This window comes from Glycine soja, chromosome 19 (genome assembly GCF_004193775.1).
Source record: "Glycine soja cultivar W05 chromosome 19, ASM419377v2, whole genome shotgun sequence".
Taxonomy (NCBI): Eukaryota; Viridiplantae; Streptophyta; class Magnoliopsida; order Fabales; family Fabaceae; genus Glycine; species Glycine soja.
In genome coordinates this window covers 8,314,870-8,335,965 of record NC_041020.1, presented here as the reverse complement: position 1 = coordinate 8,335,965, position 21,096 = coordinate 8,314,870, and the positions used below count along the sequence as shown (strand labels likewise).

At 33.8% G+C, this 21,096-nt stretch overlaps 1 protein-coding gene across 1 annotated transcript; it reads right to left on the bottom strand.

The window, feature by feature from the left end:
* Positions 1–18,398: 18,398 nt before the first annotated feature.
* Positions 18,399–20,623, bottom strand: LOC114399599 (GDSL esterase/lipase At5g33370-like). The gene is made up of 5 exons (XM_028361805.1): positions 20,297–20,623; positions 19,982–20,109; positions 19,563–19,805; positions 19,219–19,471; positions 18,399–18,846 (listed from the first exon to the last, which is right to left on the bottom strand). Exons 1-5 carry the CDS (start codon positions 20,550–20,552, stop codon positions 18,611–18,613), a joined length of 1,116 nt encoding a protein of 371 aa, XP_028217606.1. The 5' UTR covers positions 20,553–20,623; the 3' UTR covers positions 18,399–18,610.
* Between the last annotated feature and the right edge of the window lie 473 nt (positions 20,624–21,096).

Genomic DNA, 21,096 nt, shown 5'->3' with positions numbered 1-21,096 from the left:
TACCATAATGTTTCCCTATTCATTATGTTCAATTAACATTACCTTACATGACATGTCTCACAAAAGCCCTTGTTTCCCCTAACACATAATATCCAAATTTAGTTTTTGTTATAGTTGTTCTGTTGAAGTTTGTTGTTCCTTCCCAATGTAGCTTTGGTTCTTTTTTTACTTCTGGCGACTTAAGGGTTTGGTATTTTCATTATAGGCTACTTTTCTCAGTTATCTCCTTTCATTATATATTCAAAATGATATTGAGAGTACAGTCATTAGTGTAGGCTTTTACTATACCGTGTTGAAGCATGGAAGGTAGCTCTAGAATTTCTTAAAGTAGGTAGTGATCATGGAGCTATGACAAAAATGAGAAAACTTCAATCTTATAATGTTATGTGTCTGAGTGAGCAAATAAAGTGTCTTATTTTGGCATAGTAGTGAAGTCAACAATTTGGATTATAAATGGAAGTTTATATCCTTGTTGATTTTAAGCTTTGCTTCCCTAAGATCTTAGTCTGTCAGTTGTAATAAACAAAATTTTATTTGAACAATATTTATACAAGTTCATGACTATCAACAAAAGGTTGACACACTAACACCAAATTCATTTACGATATCAACAATATTATGTAGTTACTAATTATTACTACTGATTATCTAAATTAGTTATCAATATCATATAATTATGGTACAAGTCTAGGTTAATATAATTACTTTTGTTCTAATTAACAATCCTTTGCAAATTTAGCCTTACAACTGAGTTTTCAACTTGTTAATTAAATTAACAGGTTTAATAACCTAACAAATAAATTATCATATAAATGATTCACAGTCAGAAAATTGTTTCTAATATTAGGTAGCCACGAACATAGGAACATAGTAAAAAGGCGTCCAATGAAAATTAAATATTATGGTAAAGGCTGAAAATTTACCATATTCATTTAAAGCCTTCAGATGAACTACATGGTCAGGGTACAGGTCCGACCTTTTCATACCCTGTACCATATCCAGGGACATGGGTATTGGGTTAATTGATAAATAAAAATGTCTGAATGGTTTAACATGTAACATATTTTTACTTGTATTTAGATAATTGGTGCAATTCTGAAACTTTCTATTGTCATGTGGTTGAAATGTGCATGGTTGTAAGAACTACTAGGTATAGTAGAATTTGACTCTGAGTGGACTAATTCTGCTGAAATGTGGTCGTAAGAACTACTAGGTATAGTTGAATTTGACTTATCATTAGTTCCTGCACAAGTTGAATTTTTCCCTTCTTTGTAACTCTGGGTTTGACAAATGGCACTCTCCACATCTTGTTTATAAATGCAAGCATCCTCAGCATTACCAGAAACCATTCCAGAGTTTCTATTTACCCACACTTCAATAGGATGTGATTCTCCTTCTAATGCTTCAACCAATGTACTTAGTTCATTCATAGTATAACGAAATAGAATAAACCTGTTGTCCATTTCGCATAAGCAAAACAAATTTGAGTGTTTGAGACAACAATAACAGTGAGGAGAGCACTTGCAACATAAGGCAGATAGGTGCAAATCATAGAAGCAAGAGAAGCATTCTATTTCCTCAAACAAATCAAATTTATTGTCCATCCTCAGCTTCTTTAAATGAGTTGGAAGAAAGTGAAGGCTTTCCTTTTCCATAGTTATTGTTGTCTGTCAAAAATAAGGGTAACAAAATATGGAAAAAAATGAAATGAAGAACAAGTATCTGCATGGGAACTAAAATTAAATAATAAATGCCAATCAAAGTGTTATAAAGCTTTATAAAATATGTGGAGTGGGTTATGATCAAAGATAAAGACTATGCAAGAATCATTACCTTAACTGCCTTGGTAAGAACTCCATTTTTCCCACAAGCACGTCTTCATTTTATATATTTTAGATTTTGTTTTCCATGAACACTTAGCTCTACAAGGGACAAGGGCATGCATGGCTTCCTAAGCACATCCAAATAATAACTTGTCATGAGACATTGAAGTCTTACAACACTACAAACTGTAAAGCTCAACAGCATTTTGGCCATGCACAAGCCAATCAATAGGAGCCACATTCACAGGCTCTACACAGTTGAAGGCAAAATTGAAGCCGCAGTGGTATGCCCTTGGACAGGTAACAATAAATTCCCCTGACTGGTGAATAGTTTAATGTACAGGCACCCCCTTCTCTATTTAAGAATTGAAAGAGATAACTGAGTCAGCTGCTCAAAAAGATGAAATCATAACCACTAGAATCATAATATAGTTCCTAAACTCTATCTACTACAAAAAGAGAACTAAAATATCTAAGACTTGTATGAGACATGAACAGATGTGCTAGAGAGTTTTGGAGAGATAAGATAGTGTTGCTTTGGTAGAAATAGAATTGTCAAAGTTCAGCATACTACATAACAAGATAAAGGTCATAAAACAAATAAGTATACCATAATTTTAAAATCTTTAATGGACTTGTACAGAACTAAGGGTAACTTGACAAATGCAGGTGATACAACCAACAACGTTTACACCATGCTAAAAGCTTGATCTATTAGCAAAGGTGAAACTTTTGATATATAGCATCCGACATTAGACGCAAACCATTCCCTATTTAAGCCTTTAAGCCATTATTAGGCATAAGCCACTAGGTTGAACCTGACCCTCACAACCTTTTGGATATTTCATTTTGTCCCTCGTAGAGAAGGTTCACCCTCAAACCTTAAGGTTATTGGAAACATATCAAACCCATGATTTAAAATTTTCAACTTAGCTTTCATGAAAAATAACTTAAACTCTATAACTCCATAGACATACAGAAAGTGATTAAAAAGAAAATTAGTAATATCATTTGTTATGCCTTAAACTTTGTTTCTTACTTCTTTGGTTTTCTTGAAATTGTTTATTTCATCGTCAAAAGATAATTTGTGAATCTAAAATATTCAAAACACAGAATGTAAGTTAGCTGAGAGGCTACTCAAATTCTAACCTGTAAATAGAAAGTCCGGAGGGTTTGAAGATGTTTTGCTTACAAAGTAAAGTCCAGTATGATTAACAATAACTGCCCCACCAGAGCATAGTTTACACCTTTGAGTATTATTTTTTTGAATAGATTGCCCCTGCTACTTAGTGACTCAGGATCCTAGATTTGCCACTCACATTAATAGAAATTAAACTCGTATTCAATATAAAGAAGAAACAAAAACAAGAAAAGTACGGAGATGGAGGAAATACATATGATAAAATAGTTCTTCAATTGGTGAATCTTCCAGTGGCCTGGGCACCACTGTAGTCAATCCCATACCAAGGATAGTTAGATTTGGCTAAAGAATATTGTAGAAAATTATTGTTTCCAACATCTGTGAAGGAGTCACCAAAGATATATGTCCCAGACAGAGCTGCCAAAGCAATTGATGCAAGTGAGAACATACATGCAGCAAAAAGTACCCTTGTATTGCTAAGTAGCCTTGTATTGCCGAGAATATAGATTTGAGTCAGTGTTTTATAGTAGTACCACATTCAGGTTTTGCACTGTTGTGTCAATTCTTCAAGTATGCATGTTAGGTGGTTAATTTCCAAACCACATTGACACTTCAAAGTAAAGGCTTTATCTCATGTTGCTGAAGTAGTAAAACCATAAAACTTGGTGGTTGAATTCTCTAATGAGGAGTTGGCCAAGTAAGAAACATTGAGTCAACAATGTTAGCTTTTACTTAAATGGCACACGTGCTCATGTTTCTATAGCATTTGCAATGCTTCACCGCACTCAACTCCTTTATTGGCTCTGCCTGTAATTTAATTGAAGGACAAGAAAACCCACTTGGTCAACGAAAATAAGAGAGGAAGCTAAGAATTTTACTCAATATTGTTTACCTACTATAATATACATATTTTCTATTTATGGTAATGAAAGATTGGTTAAAATTATGCTTCACCTCTAGTGCTGCTTGGTTTAACTAAGGTGCTTTTTAGCTTGGTTAATTGGGTTTAAGGATGTCAATTTTCTATCATTTATGTAGGTGAAGACTGAAGAAACTTTGGACAATTCAACACAAACCTATATTATGTGATAAGAGACCAAAAGAAGAAAAATCTTATGGGACAAGTTTATATTTTATTTTTGGTTAAGTTGCTAGCCCTTTTTCCAATAGAAGTTAAGAAATAAAATAATTTTATTTTTGCTGAATACATATGCATTAAATTATATGAATTGATTAAAACAAGTGGATAATGCGAACAAGGATTGCAATACACATTATAACTTCAACATCTACAATGAAACTCTATTCAAAATGCGCAACTTAATTTTGTCACCTACACTTATTCGTTGTAGGTACTACAATTTCACTGGCATAGGAATTTAAGGTGCTTTTATGTTGTTGTTGCTTGTCCGAAGATAAAGTCATACAATTTGAAGCTGCCTTTACCACACTCATACTTATTGTTACAAGCATCTTTCTAGGTATGGAACTCAGTCCGACATTTAATTGGATACTTGGTTTGTTGCTCATATATGACTATTATTTTCCATTAAAAACATGTGCATTTTGAGTGAACTTTAGTTTCCCATTTGAGATTCCATACCTTGATTAATGCGGATAGTTTGGATTAGTCGTGGTATAGAATCTTGAATTGTCCATTCGGATAGTTTGGGAACTCTTTTTTTTTACTTCATTCATAGTTATAGGTTAAGTATGTTGTGTTATATTTGATGAAACTTCAGTTTATTGCTTATTGCTTTGTTTTTCGAGTGCATACTTGATTGTGGTCAATTTATGTGACTGCTTTCATTTCGTGTACTTGGAGACCAATGCAAAATGTTGCCGAAATTTCATCAAATTGAACACATGAATGAAGCAAAAAATGGTGTTCCTGAACGGGATAGGACCTGACCTTTATATGGAAAAAGTGAGATTTTCATGCATATGGGATAACATAGCCAATATCATAGAACACAAAACATGAATCGAAGTTGGATTCAAGCACCACAAATAAGTGACAACTATCAGAAGGGGGTTGAAGATTTCTTGCAATTTGTGCAACAATATGCACCAGTGTTAGGTGGAAATTATTTTTGTCCATGTGTTAACGGTGTCAATGGGAGACGTTAGTCATTGAATGACATTAGATCACATCTTATATGTGACAGGTTCAGTCTAACTTATATAAATTGGATATGGCATGGTGAATTGCCACACATGTCAACAGCCCCTCACACTGAGGTGGTACATGTACAAATCGGAGATCGTATGCAAGACATGATACGCGAGCTTGGCCAAGAGGGTTTTTTGCAAGCTCATGCGCCTTATTATCAAAAATTACAAACTGATTCCAAGCTACCATTGTACTTGGGGTGCACAACCTTCACTCGATTATCCGCGGTACTAGCTTTGGTGAACTTGAAGGCCAGATTTGGGTGGAGTGACAAAAGTTTCACTAAGTTGCTTGTGTTATTGAAGAATATGTTTCCTAACGATAACATGTTACCCAAGTGTCACTACGAGGCAAAGAAGATATTATGTCTTGTGAGTATGGAGTACCAGAAAATTCATGCATGCTCTGATGAGTATATTATGTACAGAAATCAGTTTGTGGAAATATGCAATTGCCCGACATGTGGGGTATCACGCTACAAAGTGAACGATGGCGAATGTAGTGATGATGTAGCCACAAACAGCAATTGTCCAACAAAGGTTTGTTGGTATCTTCCAATTATACCAAGGTTTAAGCGATTGTTTGTTAGTGCAGACGATGCAAAAAACCTTAGATGGCATGTAGAAGGAAAAATAAATTATGGGTTGCTCTGACATCCCACTGATTCTCCACAATGGAAGACAATTGATCACTTGTATCCTGAATTTGGAGAGGATCCAAAAAACCTATAGCTTGGTCTTGCTTCAGATGGCATGAATCAATTTGGTAACTTGAGCAAAAGCCACAGTTCATGGCCTGTTTTGCTAATGATTTACAACTTTCCTCCTTGGTTATGCATAAAGTGAAAATATATTATGTTGTGTATGATAATAGCGGGTCCAAGACATCTAGGAAATAATATTGATGTGCATCTTACTCCCTTGATTGAAGACTTGAGAAAATACTGGGTAGACGAGGTAGATGTGTATGATGGGAATGTTCAACAAACCTTCAGGTTGCGTGCAATGATATTTTCCACCATTAATGACTTTCCAGCTTATGGGAATTTGAGCGAATATAGTGTGAAAGGACACCATGCATGTCCAATCTGGGAGAAAAACATGAGTTACATCCAACTGAAACATGGAAAGAAGACAGTATATACAAGGCACCGAACATTTTTTAAACATTATCACCCGTATCGGCGATTGAAGAAAGCATTTAATGGAACCCATGAGATTGAAGGTGCACTGAAACCCTTAGTTGGACAGGAAGTTTATGATCGGGTGAAAGAATCATAATTGTTTTTGGTAAGACACAAAGGAAGGATCCGTCTGAGAAGAACATTTGGAAGAAAAGGTCAGTGTTCTTTGATCTTCCTTATTGGTATAATCTACATGTATGACATTGTTTGGACGTAATGCATGTGGAGAAAAATGTGTGTGGTGGTTTAATTGACACCCTTCTTAACATCAAAGGCAAGACAAATGATGGTTTGAAATGTCATCAGGATTTGGTTGACATGGGTATACAAGAGCAGTTGCATCCGCAAGCACAAGGTCAGTGAACGTATTTGCCCCCAGCATGTTACACAATGTCAACCAAGGAGATTTTTTTTTTGTCATTGTCTGAGAAATGTAGAAGTCCCACAAGGATACTTTTCCAATATCAAGAGTCTTGTGTCAGTTAATGATTTGAAGTTGGTTGGCTTGAAATCTCATGATTGTCATGTGTTAATGCAACAACTGTTGCTAGTGGTAGTTCATGGTATCTTGCCTGAGAAAGTTAGGCTTGTCATAACTTGCTTGTTTTATTTTTCTTTAATGCTATCTGTAGGAAGGTCATTGACCCTCAACAATTGGATGATTTGGAGAATCAGGCTTCCATTATCCTATGTGAATTGGAGATGTATTTCCCCCCATCATTTTTTGACATCATGATTCACTTAATTGTTCATCTTGTATGGGAGATTCGATCGTGTGGGCCCATCTTTTTACGTTGGATGTATTTGGTTGAACGTTATATGAAGGTGTTGAAAGGATATACAAAGAATCAATATCGATCAAAGGCAAGCATTGTTGAAAGATACGTTCCTCAAAGTTGTCATGACTGCACTATTCATGGTAGGGATACACAAGGATTTAATGTTGTAACCATGGATCGGCAACAGCTGTCACAAGCTCATCTATAAGTATTAAACAACACAGTAGAGGTGATCCCATACATAGATGCTCAAAAACAACATGTCACTGGTACTCACCCAAAAATGAACAATATGAGGTTGTTGCAAAAGCACAATAGAACTTTCATCAACTGGTTTAGACAAACAACACTTGGAAATCGTAATGATCATGATGAAGGTTTATGGGAGAACATTCCCATATTGATGGTTCAACACTTGATGTCAACGACATGCCGCCTTTCTCCCAACAAATGCCTTCGATAAATGTTGAACACGAGGAGGATGATGTACATGCAAATCGTAATGATCATGATGAAGGTTTATGGGAGAACATTCCTATGTAACTGCGTAAGAACAAAGTAATGTATATAGCATACATCTTTCATAATTGTAATACATTTATTTATTTGGATATTTACAACTTAATGCTTATATGTTGTTTATATAACTCACTATGTCCTAACTCAATTTGTTTTATTTGCGCAGAGTCATGGCAACACCCCCAAGGTCCCCTCCACATTCAGATATTCCTCCGGAGGTTACGTCAAGGAAGACTAGACAATCCACCAGGCTAAGAAGGCTCACTGTTAGAAGCTTGGATCAGCCGCGACCAATTGTTAACATCAATCCTACGACTAGGAGAGGATCAGACCCTCATAAAGAAAAGTTTCATAGTTATCTGGGGGTTGTGGCACGAGAAAAAATTCCTATTGTCCACTCCAATTGGAATGTTGTCCCAAAATCTCTAAAGACCTAATATGGGATGACATTTTGGTAAGTGCATTTAAGTACACGTATGTATAACATTATCTTTAACTAAGTTTAAAAAATGATCATTGACTTACTGTTACATAACAATTTTGATTTGCAGGGCAAATTTGACATCCCTGAAGGTGGCAATGCGAAAAAGAAGGTCATGTCAATAGTCGCTACTAGATGGAGGCAATTTAAGTCTTCCTTGACGACAAAATTTGTTTATGCTGACAATGAGGGTCAACAAATAGATGATCCTACCTTTAAGTATGGTATTGATCCAGCTACATGGGCCGAATTTGCAAAAAGCCGCCAAACCCCTAATTGGCAGGTTTGTTTAAGTACATTTGTATTTCAAATTGAATTAAGTATGATTTTTGTTATTGAATAATTTGTGCAAATTGTTAATTATTTTTGTAAGGGAATATGGAAAAAGGCACAGGAAATTAAAAAATACATTGACTACCCCCACTTACTATCTCCTGGGCGTTATGATCTTCTTGAAAAAAAACTTATGGACGAGAAGAGGAAGACACGAGAACACGAAGCTGAGTTTACTGAAAATTCATCAAAGACCGTGGACCCTCCATCCCCCATTTTGAGACATGTCAAGTGGAAGATGGCCCACACAAAGCGATATGGGCAGATGACCTATGCAGCAACACAACAAATATCAGACAAAATTGTGAGTTCATGTGTCGTTTGTTCACAGTCAAAGTCAAATTATTGTTTTATAACAATGAACATTGAAATGTAAATCCATATTGTGTTGCTCGCAGGATTTTTTAGAGGAACAAACAACGCAGGACAACTTTGTTCTGCATGTTCATGAGGACATACTGAACACTGCTATTGGCCGACCTAAGCATCCAGGTCGTGTTCGTGTTGCAGGGACAGGTGTCACAATCTGCCAATACTTTGGACAAGCCTCATGTGGCTCCAACACTTCGTCCACATCAATCACCCAACAAAAATTGGCTGACATCATCGGTAACCTCAAGGATGAGTGGAGGAAAGAGGTGGAAGAGGAAAACAAGCACCTGTAGAAGGCGTGGAGGAGGAAAGTAGAAGAGGAAAACAAACGTAGTTTGGAGATAATTAAACAAGAGTTAAAAGAAGCAATAAAAATAGAGTTATCCTAGATTGCATCACATCTCTCACCCCCCGTTGAGGCGCCGGATATAGAACTTTTAGCTGCACGTGTGAGCATGAAGGGGAGCTGTGTTGAAGCTGACACAAATGCATTAGGTAAAGAGCCTTTTGATGTTCGTGTGGATACTATGGGCTTGTACATAGTTGCTGAACAGAGTACTTGGCTAGTGGCATTGGGAAGAATGTATGACAATTCATCCACCATACACAATGTCCCTTATGCATATGACGTGCTTCGGGTGAGTGTTGTCACAGTTTACAACAATGACGCTCAAGTCCCATTCCAACGTTAGAGGTTCAGTTTGTGAGGTGAACCATTGGCACATTCATCGGATGGCTGACACATCTTGTAAAAGTTGTGTTTGATGAGGTTTTTTCTATTCCCTCTGAATGTATTAATTTTTGTGACATTCTTAAACAAAATTAGAATAATTGTTATTTTCATTAACCATGTAGGATTCACAAAAGGGTGTTCCGAAGTCGGTTGGACCTACTGAAAGTGGCGACACAGTGGCTACAATTAATCCATTGGGAGAATTGGTTAAGAACTTGTTTGATGTTTACCAAAAGCCAATTGAGTTGTCGTGGGACGGGACAAAATTTGGGATACCTAATGCAAAAGATGGGTTTTTAATCACACATGCAGATGTTACTGAAATCATTTTAGGTGACAAATGTTTGAACATATCTATACTACACCTGTGGATGATGTAAGTAAATTAGGTTTAGAAGGTGTCGTACAAGTTAAGTCATAATTAATATTCTTTACAATATATGCTTAACAATATTCATGTCAAATGTTTGAAATAGGTTTATGAATGATTGAAGTACAAGCTTAGGTTATGGTTCAGTGTATGGTTTCCTTGAGCCACATTCTATACACCACGCAAAGGACAGACGTGAAGAATGTCAATAATACATTGAAACGTGGGTCAAGTAATCACATTGACAAGTGTACTTAGGACCTTACTTGAATCAGTAAGTGAAATTGATGTCATTATTGTGAAAAAGTTTGCATTATAAGTTCTTTAATTACATTTTTTTACTTCAAGACACATTGACAACTTCTTGTTATGTGTCCACGGGACAATATTGTTGTTTGATTTTCTTCTTTACGTAAAAAGCCTGATGTTCACATCAAGGTTGCAATTAACAGGTTATTGTTAAAATTATAACAAATTTATTGTTTACCAAGTGTAGTATAGCAACAAAGTATTTTTTATGTTATATACGTTTTTGTCATTTTGGAAACTAGTGCAATGAAGAAATTATCCAGTAGTTTGGAAGGTAAGGCAGATGAAGCTGCACCTCGATGGATTGAACCAAAGGTATGTCATTATTTCATCAATAGGCATTTCAAATTAGTACCATGTGTTAGTATAAAAGTACTAGCTTAGGTAATTTCATACTGCATTTAGAGTCATGTTCAACCCGGAAGCTATGAGTGTGGATATTATGTCATGCATTGGATGTGGTGCATAGTCAGCGACGGTTTGAAGAATGAATGGAACAAGGTATGCATACTATAACAATACCTAATTTGTTACTTTGGTATCAAATCCTACCTTAATGCTTGATGTATGACACTAATTTCATGTTTACAATTTTGTAGTGGTTTTGTGATGGAACAGCGTTAGACAGGGAAGCCATGACATCACTACGCAAGAAATGGGCAGCATATTTTCTACAACTTAAAAACATGGAAGTTAGAAAAATTTAGATGACATAGGAAGATTTTTGTTTGGAAGTTAACATTTTCATTGTTTACATTATAAACAATTATGGTCAATTGACATTTAATTCAACATTATTATATATTTCTTTGTTAATATTTTTGTGGACCGAAGTCATTGCACAATGTTTTGTGGTTGCAATTTGTACTCATCCCTATAGGATAAGTGTTTTTGTTGTGGCACACTAATTGGTTGCAGGTCATTGTTATCCGCATTATGGTAGTCCTATTGACAGTGCATCTAACAAGAAGAAAAATCAGGTAGCACATATACATTCCATAAGTTTTGTGTAATTATTTATAGTTACAGAGATGAGGTGTTCAATGAATCTATATGGCATGTTGTATGTCTACATATTTGGGGTTGCTGGTTTCTTTCTTTTCTTTTTTCGTATTCGGTTGCTGCTTTCTTTCGACACTATTGTCTTCTTAATAAATACAGAGAGAAACAACAAAAAAAGCATATAGGTGCCTAGAAGAAAAGACAATATAGTGTGGACCAATTATGTTTGATCACAAGGGAATCTTAATTGCAATATAGTTGTGCAGTTGTTGAAATGGGGCCTCCTTTATCAGCATGGCCTTGGGAGAACTTTGGAACATACAAGGTACAAAAACATCTAGCTATGCCATGCTTATTTATTTGTTATGTTAATTTTTACTTGTACTGACATAGGTTATGTGTGTCATCTTTATTTGCTTTCCAATGATATATATAGTATCTATTGTATGGGCCTTTTTTCTAACCAGAAATCAATGGATTGTTTAAAAGGGTGTTGATTTCAAGCAGATTCACAAAGAATGGGACTAGTAAACAATTCAAAATGGATTTGTTTCTGTCTCTCTCTCTTTTTAATTATTGTATTGAAATTACATTATGTTGAAAATGGTTTCATATGTACATTCTAATATACTTGTTTTTTTCCAATAGGGACAATTTGTTGATTCTGCATGCACTAGTTGCCTCCATGGCATATATGGTATATGTTTCCCTTTCTTTAGCATCTTTCTCTTTGGAATGTAAAAGGTATTATTGTTGCTTTGGTTCTTCATGTGGGAATCTCAAAGCCACTTTATTATGGGTGCATAGGAAGTTCCATGGAGACTATCTTTTCACCCATTATCATTCACTTCATCATTGATCTCCTGTACCACAGTCTTTTACTGGTGAGAATCATATATAAACTTTACCCTTCTTCATTTTAAGCCTCCTCTTGTATTCTGATTTTGGACCTATCTGATTGTTAAAAAAAGGAAGACTTGTAAATAATTCTCCAGGCCAAACTTAAAAATACATTTATTATCTTATATTCATTGCAAAATACTTTAATGTTGTGTTGGTTATTGAAATATGACTTATTTTCCTACAACTGGAAATGCAACACTTTTGGAGCATCACCTTATGACGGTAATCATTGGAATCCCTATCCTTGGGGCTTCTTTGATGGGATATGGATCAGCAAGCATGATATATGGTTATGTTTTGAGTTTTTATTTCCTGAAATGCTTGGGCCACTGCAATGTTGAAATTTTTCCTCATCAATTGTTCGAGAAACTTCCATGTCTTAGATAGTAGATATACACACCGACGTAAGTTAATTTACATTTGTTGCATCCATAATTTTCCAATATAAATCTTAGTTACTGGCATCATATATTTGATCCTCAACTAGACATAAGAAAGCTCGCATTGATTTCTATCAAATTTTTAGGACGGCAAGTCAAAAGCATTTATTGTGTGTCCTATAGTACAAACGAAACCGTACGTGAATAGTTGTGACACTTCAGGTTCTTTATGGCATACTTGAATGTTGGTAGCGAAAGAAACAAGTGAAGAAAAATTTGAGTTGGGAAGAAAGTTTATATAAATTAGAGGAACTGTGATTTTGGATAATTACATAAAAATTGAAAATCCTTATTTGCTTTTCCTATTTTTATAGAACTTTCAAGCAACATCACTAATTAATTACCTAAACAATAATTTTAAGTGCTTTTATTTCTCTTTGTCCTTGTCCATACAAACATACCATTAAGAGAGGGGTGGATGGAAAAAAAAAGGGCCTAAAGCTAATAATTTAAGGTTCTCTGTTATGAAGAGAGAAGTTCATGTAAACAACTAGTCCACAAGTTCAACAACTAGGAGGCTATTAAATTCTTCGAGAACCAAATAGCTAAAGATGTTTGTTAGGCTTGAAGCCTATTTAAATTTTTCCGCATAATGTATTTAGCTTTCTTCAATATCAAATGTCATTGGTTCAAAAGCTTATCTTTATTCATGTCCATTTCTTTGCAGTTGTGAGTTGTATGTATCATTGATTGGCTTTCTATGGTATGATGCAGATATCACCACGTACTCAACTCTGATAAGGACACTAATTTGTGCCTCTTCATGCCTTTGTTTGATGCACTTGGCAATAACCTCAACAATATTCATGGAAATCACACAAAGTACTAAGTTCAGCTTTAATAATCACTTCATCCAATTTTTCTTTTATTCATTTTGACTTCAATGCTTTATGGGAACTCAACATCATTACATCACCAATAGCATTCCACAGAAGCCGCATTCTATGTTTTGATGTAAAATAAAATTTTACCATTACCATTCAATTGTCATTGCAGGAAACGGTGATATGGTACCCCATTGTGTTTTCCTAGCACATATAGTTGATGTGTCATCCAGTATGCATGTTCAATTTGTTTATAGATCCTTTGCTTCATTGCCATACACAACAAGGTTCTTCTTGCTCCCAGGCTTGCCCATTACTTTTCTAGTTTTGCTAGCAATGTGGGCTTCGTCCTAGACCTTTTTAGTTAGTTTCTACTATCTCAGAGGCAAACTTCACCAAACGTGGCTTATACCTAGATGTGGCTTTCAGGTAGCTTTATTGGCTTAATTTATATCCATTTTTTGTTTATTTCCCTTTTTTCCACCATGAATGCTGCAAAGAATGGAAATTAACAAGTATTGGTTGACTTTTATTTTTTTTTTCAACATTTTTACAGTATTTCTTGCCATTTGCGACTGAGGGAATCAAGAATCAAATTGAGCAAGCTATCCACAGGGCTGATAAAATTGGGGTTAAAGTCATCAGCCTTGGTGCATTGAATAAGGTCTGACACATTGAACTTGTTAAATTATTGAATCTGGTTAATTTATTGAATCTGCCCTTCTATGAGCATATAGTTGGTGAAGGTTTGAATGTCTTGTAAGTTGTAAGGTAGTAGTAGTCTTGTACATCATAATCGCTGCATAGGAATGGTGGGTGACTTTGTAACTTCAAAAGCAGATTACAGATGGCCTCCCATTTTTAGTCTACCTACCTATAGATGAAATGAAAATACTAACATATTAAGAGTCACTTTATTCCATGATGAGTCGTTTAGGATTTCAATCCATAGCATCTATTTTAAGTTTTTGTACTTAATTGTTACCAAGTCCATCGTGTGTTTTATAATAACAATAATCAATTATATAAGTATGCATTTAGACCAAGGTACATGACAGATCAACTGATAGAAATCATTAATTCACTGAAAGGTTCTCTATAATGGTTATTGATGTAGATAATCAGATTAACCCAACATGTATTATAGTATGTAAGGTGTTGTTAAATAACTTGTCTAATTGGAAAACCTACAGTGACTTTAACATCGATTTTTATTCAAATTGAATTTTCATAAAATAAATTGTCTAATTGGAAAAGCTTTTGTAAAAACGAATTTTTATCAAACCATGAATCCGTAACATTAACAACTTTTATTTGTATCCAAAGCAGATCAGAGATTCTAAAACTGAAGATAACTGCCAATTAGATGATAAACACATACTAAAAAAGCATGAGGATTTGCAACTCTTTTTGTACAACCAATTAAAAGCCACATGGACATAAGAATTTGAAGACAACCAGCTTTACAACATTGAAGGATCATCACATAATTTGAACATAGGTACTACAGCATTATGTTTTTCTAATAGCAACAATATAATTTTGTTCTCCTACATGACTTAATTTCTTTGACTTGCGTCTCTAGCTACCTAACATGATTTTCTTTTCATTACATGTATTGGTATGTAATGTCATTACCTTAATTTTTGCCAAGTTGTGTGGTCTGAAAATGATAAAATATATAGGTGGCTATGAAAACAAATCAGTTGATTAAAAAAAAAAACATTTCTATGAAGGTTCTGCCAATAACCATCTTAAAAGGTGTCACATTCTAAGATGGTCGTGTTCACATACCCGTATTAGAATGTGTCACATTCTAAGACAGTCGCATTCACAGATTCATCGTAAAATGTGTCATATTCTAAGACGGTCGCATTCATAGACTCATCTTAGAATGTGTCACATTCTAAGACGGATCTATGAACGAGACCGTCTTAGAATGTGCCACATTCTAAGACGGGTTGTTAACCGTCATTGTAGATGGGTTGTCATTCTACGACGACGGTTAACAACCGATGTTGTATGTGCTTTATAACCGGTGTAGAATCGCTATTATGTAGTAGTGAAGAGATAAGAAGTTATAGATTCGTAAGACCATATTTGAATATTAAGATAAAAAAATTGTGTTTAAATTTCTGATATAGTTACATATTGTTAAACCATTCAATTGATAACAAAATTTAAAAGTATAAGAGCATATATCAAATGTATGCTATGAGAGTGAAGTTAACCACTTCATCAAAGAAGAGTATTTAAATGAGAAAGTGTGGAGAGAGTAGAAGTCTAAGGAAACAAATAGACTTAGATCGATGTTAATTTATATTTACATGGGATTCAACTATACACTTGTTATATTGTGATGTCTTGCTTAAGCATTCAACATGTACATCCAATTTGAAGCTCCATACTTAAAAAAACACTTTAATTTTTCTCACATTCAATAAGTTAGTTATAATTATAATAATTTCTATATATAAATTGTCCAGCCATCATCACACGTGTCAATGGCTTTCTCTACGGGATTCTTGTTGGTGCAGTAGTGTTGAACTTCTAATTGTGCAGAAGTTTTAGATCACTATTAGAGTTGATCGAGAAGTACAAGTTTACATTTGATTTGTTAGTACGTTCTGCCATCGTTTTGTGGTTGGTTAACAAACATTTTTCATGGAGATGTCTAGCTTAGTTGTTTTGGACGTCATTTTAATAAAGAGAATCAAGAAGGAAGGACAAAGAGATTGTGAGTTGTTAAACATCCATTGGCACCCCTGTAAATTTTTTTAAAGTGTGTATATATTATTATAGAAATATTTTTAGGCCACCTTTAAAATTTATATAAAAAATTATTAAAACATAATACATGAAATTACAATGTTAATTGCATAAGGATAGAGAACAGAGAAAAATATACGTATAATGAGTAACATAATGTGATAGAAAAAGAGATAAAAAAAAATATTACTATAAACTTGAGTCGAGTGTTTATGATGTTGAGATATTCATATATAATTATCTCAAATTATTATATATCTAATTTATTTCTTTTCTCATATATTACTTGAATCCATATATATATAAGAAACAAATAATTAATTATCAAAACCAACAAAATAATTAAGTTAGTTTATTTTAATTAACAATTTCATAGAATTTGATAATTTAAGTAGTAGTACTTATATTTAATAACATTATTCATAATTCAAATAATAATTTTTTCACTCATATGAGTGTGAGTGTGACTTAAAATGTTAATAGGTTTTATTTGTGAAATAATTAAGTGTCTCGTCAATAAATTTTATAATAAAATAAGAATATAGTGAATCTTTATTTCTATCATTAGAGTTAGAAAAATGTATCTATAGTTTTATATAAATAAATAAATATAGTATTTTTTTATACTCAATGTAGTTATATTTTTATTTATAAAAAATATTAGATATATATAATATTAAATTATATATATTATATGCATGCAAAAATTTAACTATTTTTTGTTATATGATACCATGTTAAATTTTAACTTAAACCTAATTAACATCAAATGAAATTACCCAAGATGTATAAGTTCTTAACCCTTTAAAATCATGCAGCCTCTATATATCTCTCATTTGTTCAAGTTTTTCACCCCTAAGTTGTAACCACTGCGTAACGGAGTGCATTCCACAAGCAAAGTTTGAGCTCATCCTCCTTGCTATATATGTTACTACTTGATTCAATTCAAAGCAAGATTAAAAAAAAATGAAAATGTTAGTTGAATAAATCAAAATTGTTCGATCAAGACAAAAATATCGTGGCTGTAATATTAAATTTAGAACCCTTCAAATCGTAGTGTCTATGGATGGTTTACAAAAAAAAAAAAAAACAAGAGGTTACCATAACGATAAATCAAATTTGCAAATCCATACGTCGTATTATAAAAATTATAATCTGATTAAATGAATATTTTTATTGGGAAAATTGTACTCTATTTCCCATATTGTATATTCAGCTAAATGCTAATACGTTCAAGTTTGTAATCAGTTTCATGATATTCCCCATAATTAACATACTATTTAGAATGCATTGTCTTATTTAAAGCAAATACTTATAATACCTCATTCTCAGCATAATATATATCAAGCTCTAAAAATTTTATCCTATTTTATGTGATAAATGGTTTGAGCCTTTGAGGGACAGTATGTTAAAAACAACAACATCAACATGACAAGCGCCACCTATCTAGTTTATTCTAGAATCTTAAAGAAACAGGATTCATAACAAAGAAGCAATTTCCTTTGTGGGATTGCAAATGATCAGACCTAAACACAGTCAAAGACCAATGATATATTCAAAATAGCAAATTGGATAGTAGATACTTTTGTCTAGTTAGGGTTATGTTTAACAAAGTTAGCTGAAAAATTAGTTATAAGCTGAAAAGTTAATTTGTTAAATTATAAATATTTAGTACAACTAATTGTTGAAATATCTAAAAAAGTATAAAATTACTGAAAAAGAATAAATAATTATTTATTTAAAAATGAAAAGTAAAAAAATTGATAAATATGTTAAAGATAAAAAGAAAATAAAATATAAAAAGTTAGAAGTTAGAAGATAGCGTTTAAAAAAATGCAACTTCAAGTAACATTTTAAAAAACATTAGAAGCTACTAAACTAAAAACTTATTTTATTGAACCACCAAATGAATTTTTTAACTAGTAAAAAAAATAAAAATTAGCTGAAAATCTGAAATATCTTAACCAACATAGTCATAATGAAAATATCATTCAAGCATGATTCATTATTGAGAAAAATTTCAATTGAGAAGTGACAAATAAAAAATATGAATTTTTTGTAATCACCATGATTAGAGTTTTCAATTGAGTTACGCCTACATCCTTCAAGTCTAAATTTACTTTGTTATCATAGAAGATAGGCATAAAAGAAAAATAAAAGTGTAGAAATAACATTTTTGTTTCTTATAACTGCCAAGGTTGCGCTTCAGAAAGGGCGAAAAGGGACAGTGTAACATATCGTCCCTTTTGGAATGAATGTGGCATATATATTCTCCATTTCTACTTTTGGTAAACGGAAGTTATTTTCTTCCTAAAATTTAGTTCCTCACTTATACAGAAGAGTATACGATAATCATCACAATTACAATTAATATAGGTGTACTAAAAAAGTAGAAAGAGGTCATGAACTAGCATGGAAGGTGAAACAAGTTCTAGGATTATTGGGTTCGTTTATCTTCATGTGGTAATTGCATCCAAAGCTAGGATGGTGCTAAGGTTCATTGGGTTCATGTAGGCTTTAGAACCTGACATAATTTCCTCCACAATAAGCCTATTGGCCTTTTCAGATGGATGGAATGCATCCCAAAATGCATACTGCTCTCTGTTGGAGCAAAGGTTGGAGAGTGCTGTGCATAGCCCAATACCATTGTAAGGTCCTTGTCCACAACAAGCTACCTGTGATGTAACAAATCCTACACAAAACAACAATAACACAAATGTTAGTACTTGATTATTTATGACTGCACAAGTTAGAGCAAGATTTTATCTTAGAGTTTGGAATTGGGTGTATACCCCACTTATATATTTTAATTTGGTCATATCACTAATCAACATAGAATCTTTAACAATTTTAAATTATGGATGGCATATGGTCACAAAAATTTTGGTTCCTAATCCTATGAACATAGCAACCACATTGTTATTGCAAACTGCATCAACCACATTTAGCCCACATCAAATGGCAATGGTTGCAACACAACTGCAACCTCAGTCTAGAACCTTGACCAAGAGGATATAGAGTTAGATGACATGAAGATAAGTTAGTTATTAGTAGTGTGTAGTACCGAATTGTTGGGGGTTAGTAACGAAGTCGTTGTGAGCTTTTCCAGTGTTTGCAGCAATGAAAACGTCAGTTGCAATTTTGCGGTTGAGTTGAAGTAACATTTGTTCGAGTTGTGGGTTGAAGAGTGCTGCAGCTTGTTGTAGTTCAGGAGCACATTGTCCATTTCTACCACGTTGGGCCAATTCTGATGGAACACAACCCAAGGGTCCTGTGCCTGTCACAAGAACTCTGCGTGCTCCCAAATCATATAGCCTCTGCAACATATATATATATATATATACGTATCATATTAGAGATTAGAGGACATTAACTGTTAATCCTTTTGATTAATCAAAAGGGTGTTACCTGCAAAAGCTTTTGGTACTCAGAGATGAGATACTTGACATATGCAGGTAGTGGGTACTGTTGGGACCTTGCTGAATTGGGCACTAAGAAGTAGTTGTTTACAAAATCATTGCCTCCTACAGTGATGAGCACTAGTGCTTGTTTCACCAAATTCTTAGCCTCTGAAGCTCCAATTATAGCACTCACTCGGTTTTGATACTCCTTAAAATATTCTAGCTGTCTATACATTCTGATCACGTTTACCTGCAAAAGTTACACAATCATTTTTTAAGTGCACTCCTTAAATTTTACCATTTTATTATTATTTTAGAATTTATGTTGGGTTATGTTTATATATTCTGGTGCTCAAGGTTATGGGCATAACACATATTAGATATAATGGGAAAAGGTAACTATCAAGTAGCCAGTAATGAACTTACAAACTGAACTCCAGTGTCATTAAGGATTCCAATTCCTGCTGAAGCGAAATTGGCACCAACTAGTAGCTTATCTCCTCTTAATTCTGGACTCAAGTATGGCAATGTTGACTCTGCACCAAGTCTCTGACCTGAAAACAACCCAACTAGTTAGACATAAACTTTATGTGTCTATGTTAAGTTAATTATTATAGGAAAAGCTACATGACCAAAAAGGGTTCAAAACTTCAAATATGCATGATGGAAAATGAAGCTTAAAAGATGAATGTTGAAGTTAAAAAAAGTTTTAAAATGTGGGAAGAGATATGTGAACTTAACTGATAAGATCAGGAATGTTGTAGCCATTGGAGAAACGACCAGTTGGTCTATGAGTTGGAGGGTAATCAATCCCATAAGGAGGAGCATCGGCACGTGCCGTGGTGGCCAAGTAATTGTTATTTCCATTGTCAACAAGTGAATCTCCAAACACAAAGAATGCTCTTGGCCTAGCTTCAACCCCAGACACAATGATTCCAACCACTAACAAGACTAAACTAAGAATGGTCAAAGGAGCAAAACTTGACAAGATTGCCATATTGAAATGAACCTTAGGATTTGGGGTTGGTGGTGTGTTAAAAAAATTGAGGACTTGTTAATTTTGAGATGTGGATTGAGGATTTCCTGTGATTCAAGTCTTTATATAATGAACTTTGTCGCACCATTTGATACAAGATCTTACTAGTTTTGGAGGTCGCTTTATTGTTCTATAATTGAAGGCTTTATGTTCTTCTAAAACCGTTGGCCTTTTTCTCAAATACATAAATGCGATAGGTTGGATTTATTGAGATTCAACAAGAAACGGAAGATGATAGTATTAATATTACATCCACAATACTTAAAAGCAATTTGACCAGAAATATATAGCTTCCACAATACTTAATTCAATATTCCATTGGCGATGCACGTATTTATTTTAGTAGTGGATTAAGCATACATGCAAACCATAAAACCAAGATTAAGTTCACAAGGACATCTCAATTATCTTATGGACCTGTTAATTTAAAAGAAAATTGAGACCCTTCATGGCTTTATCGAAACCAATAAAAAATAATTATTGATCTTTTAATTTTTGTAGTTGC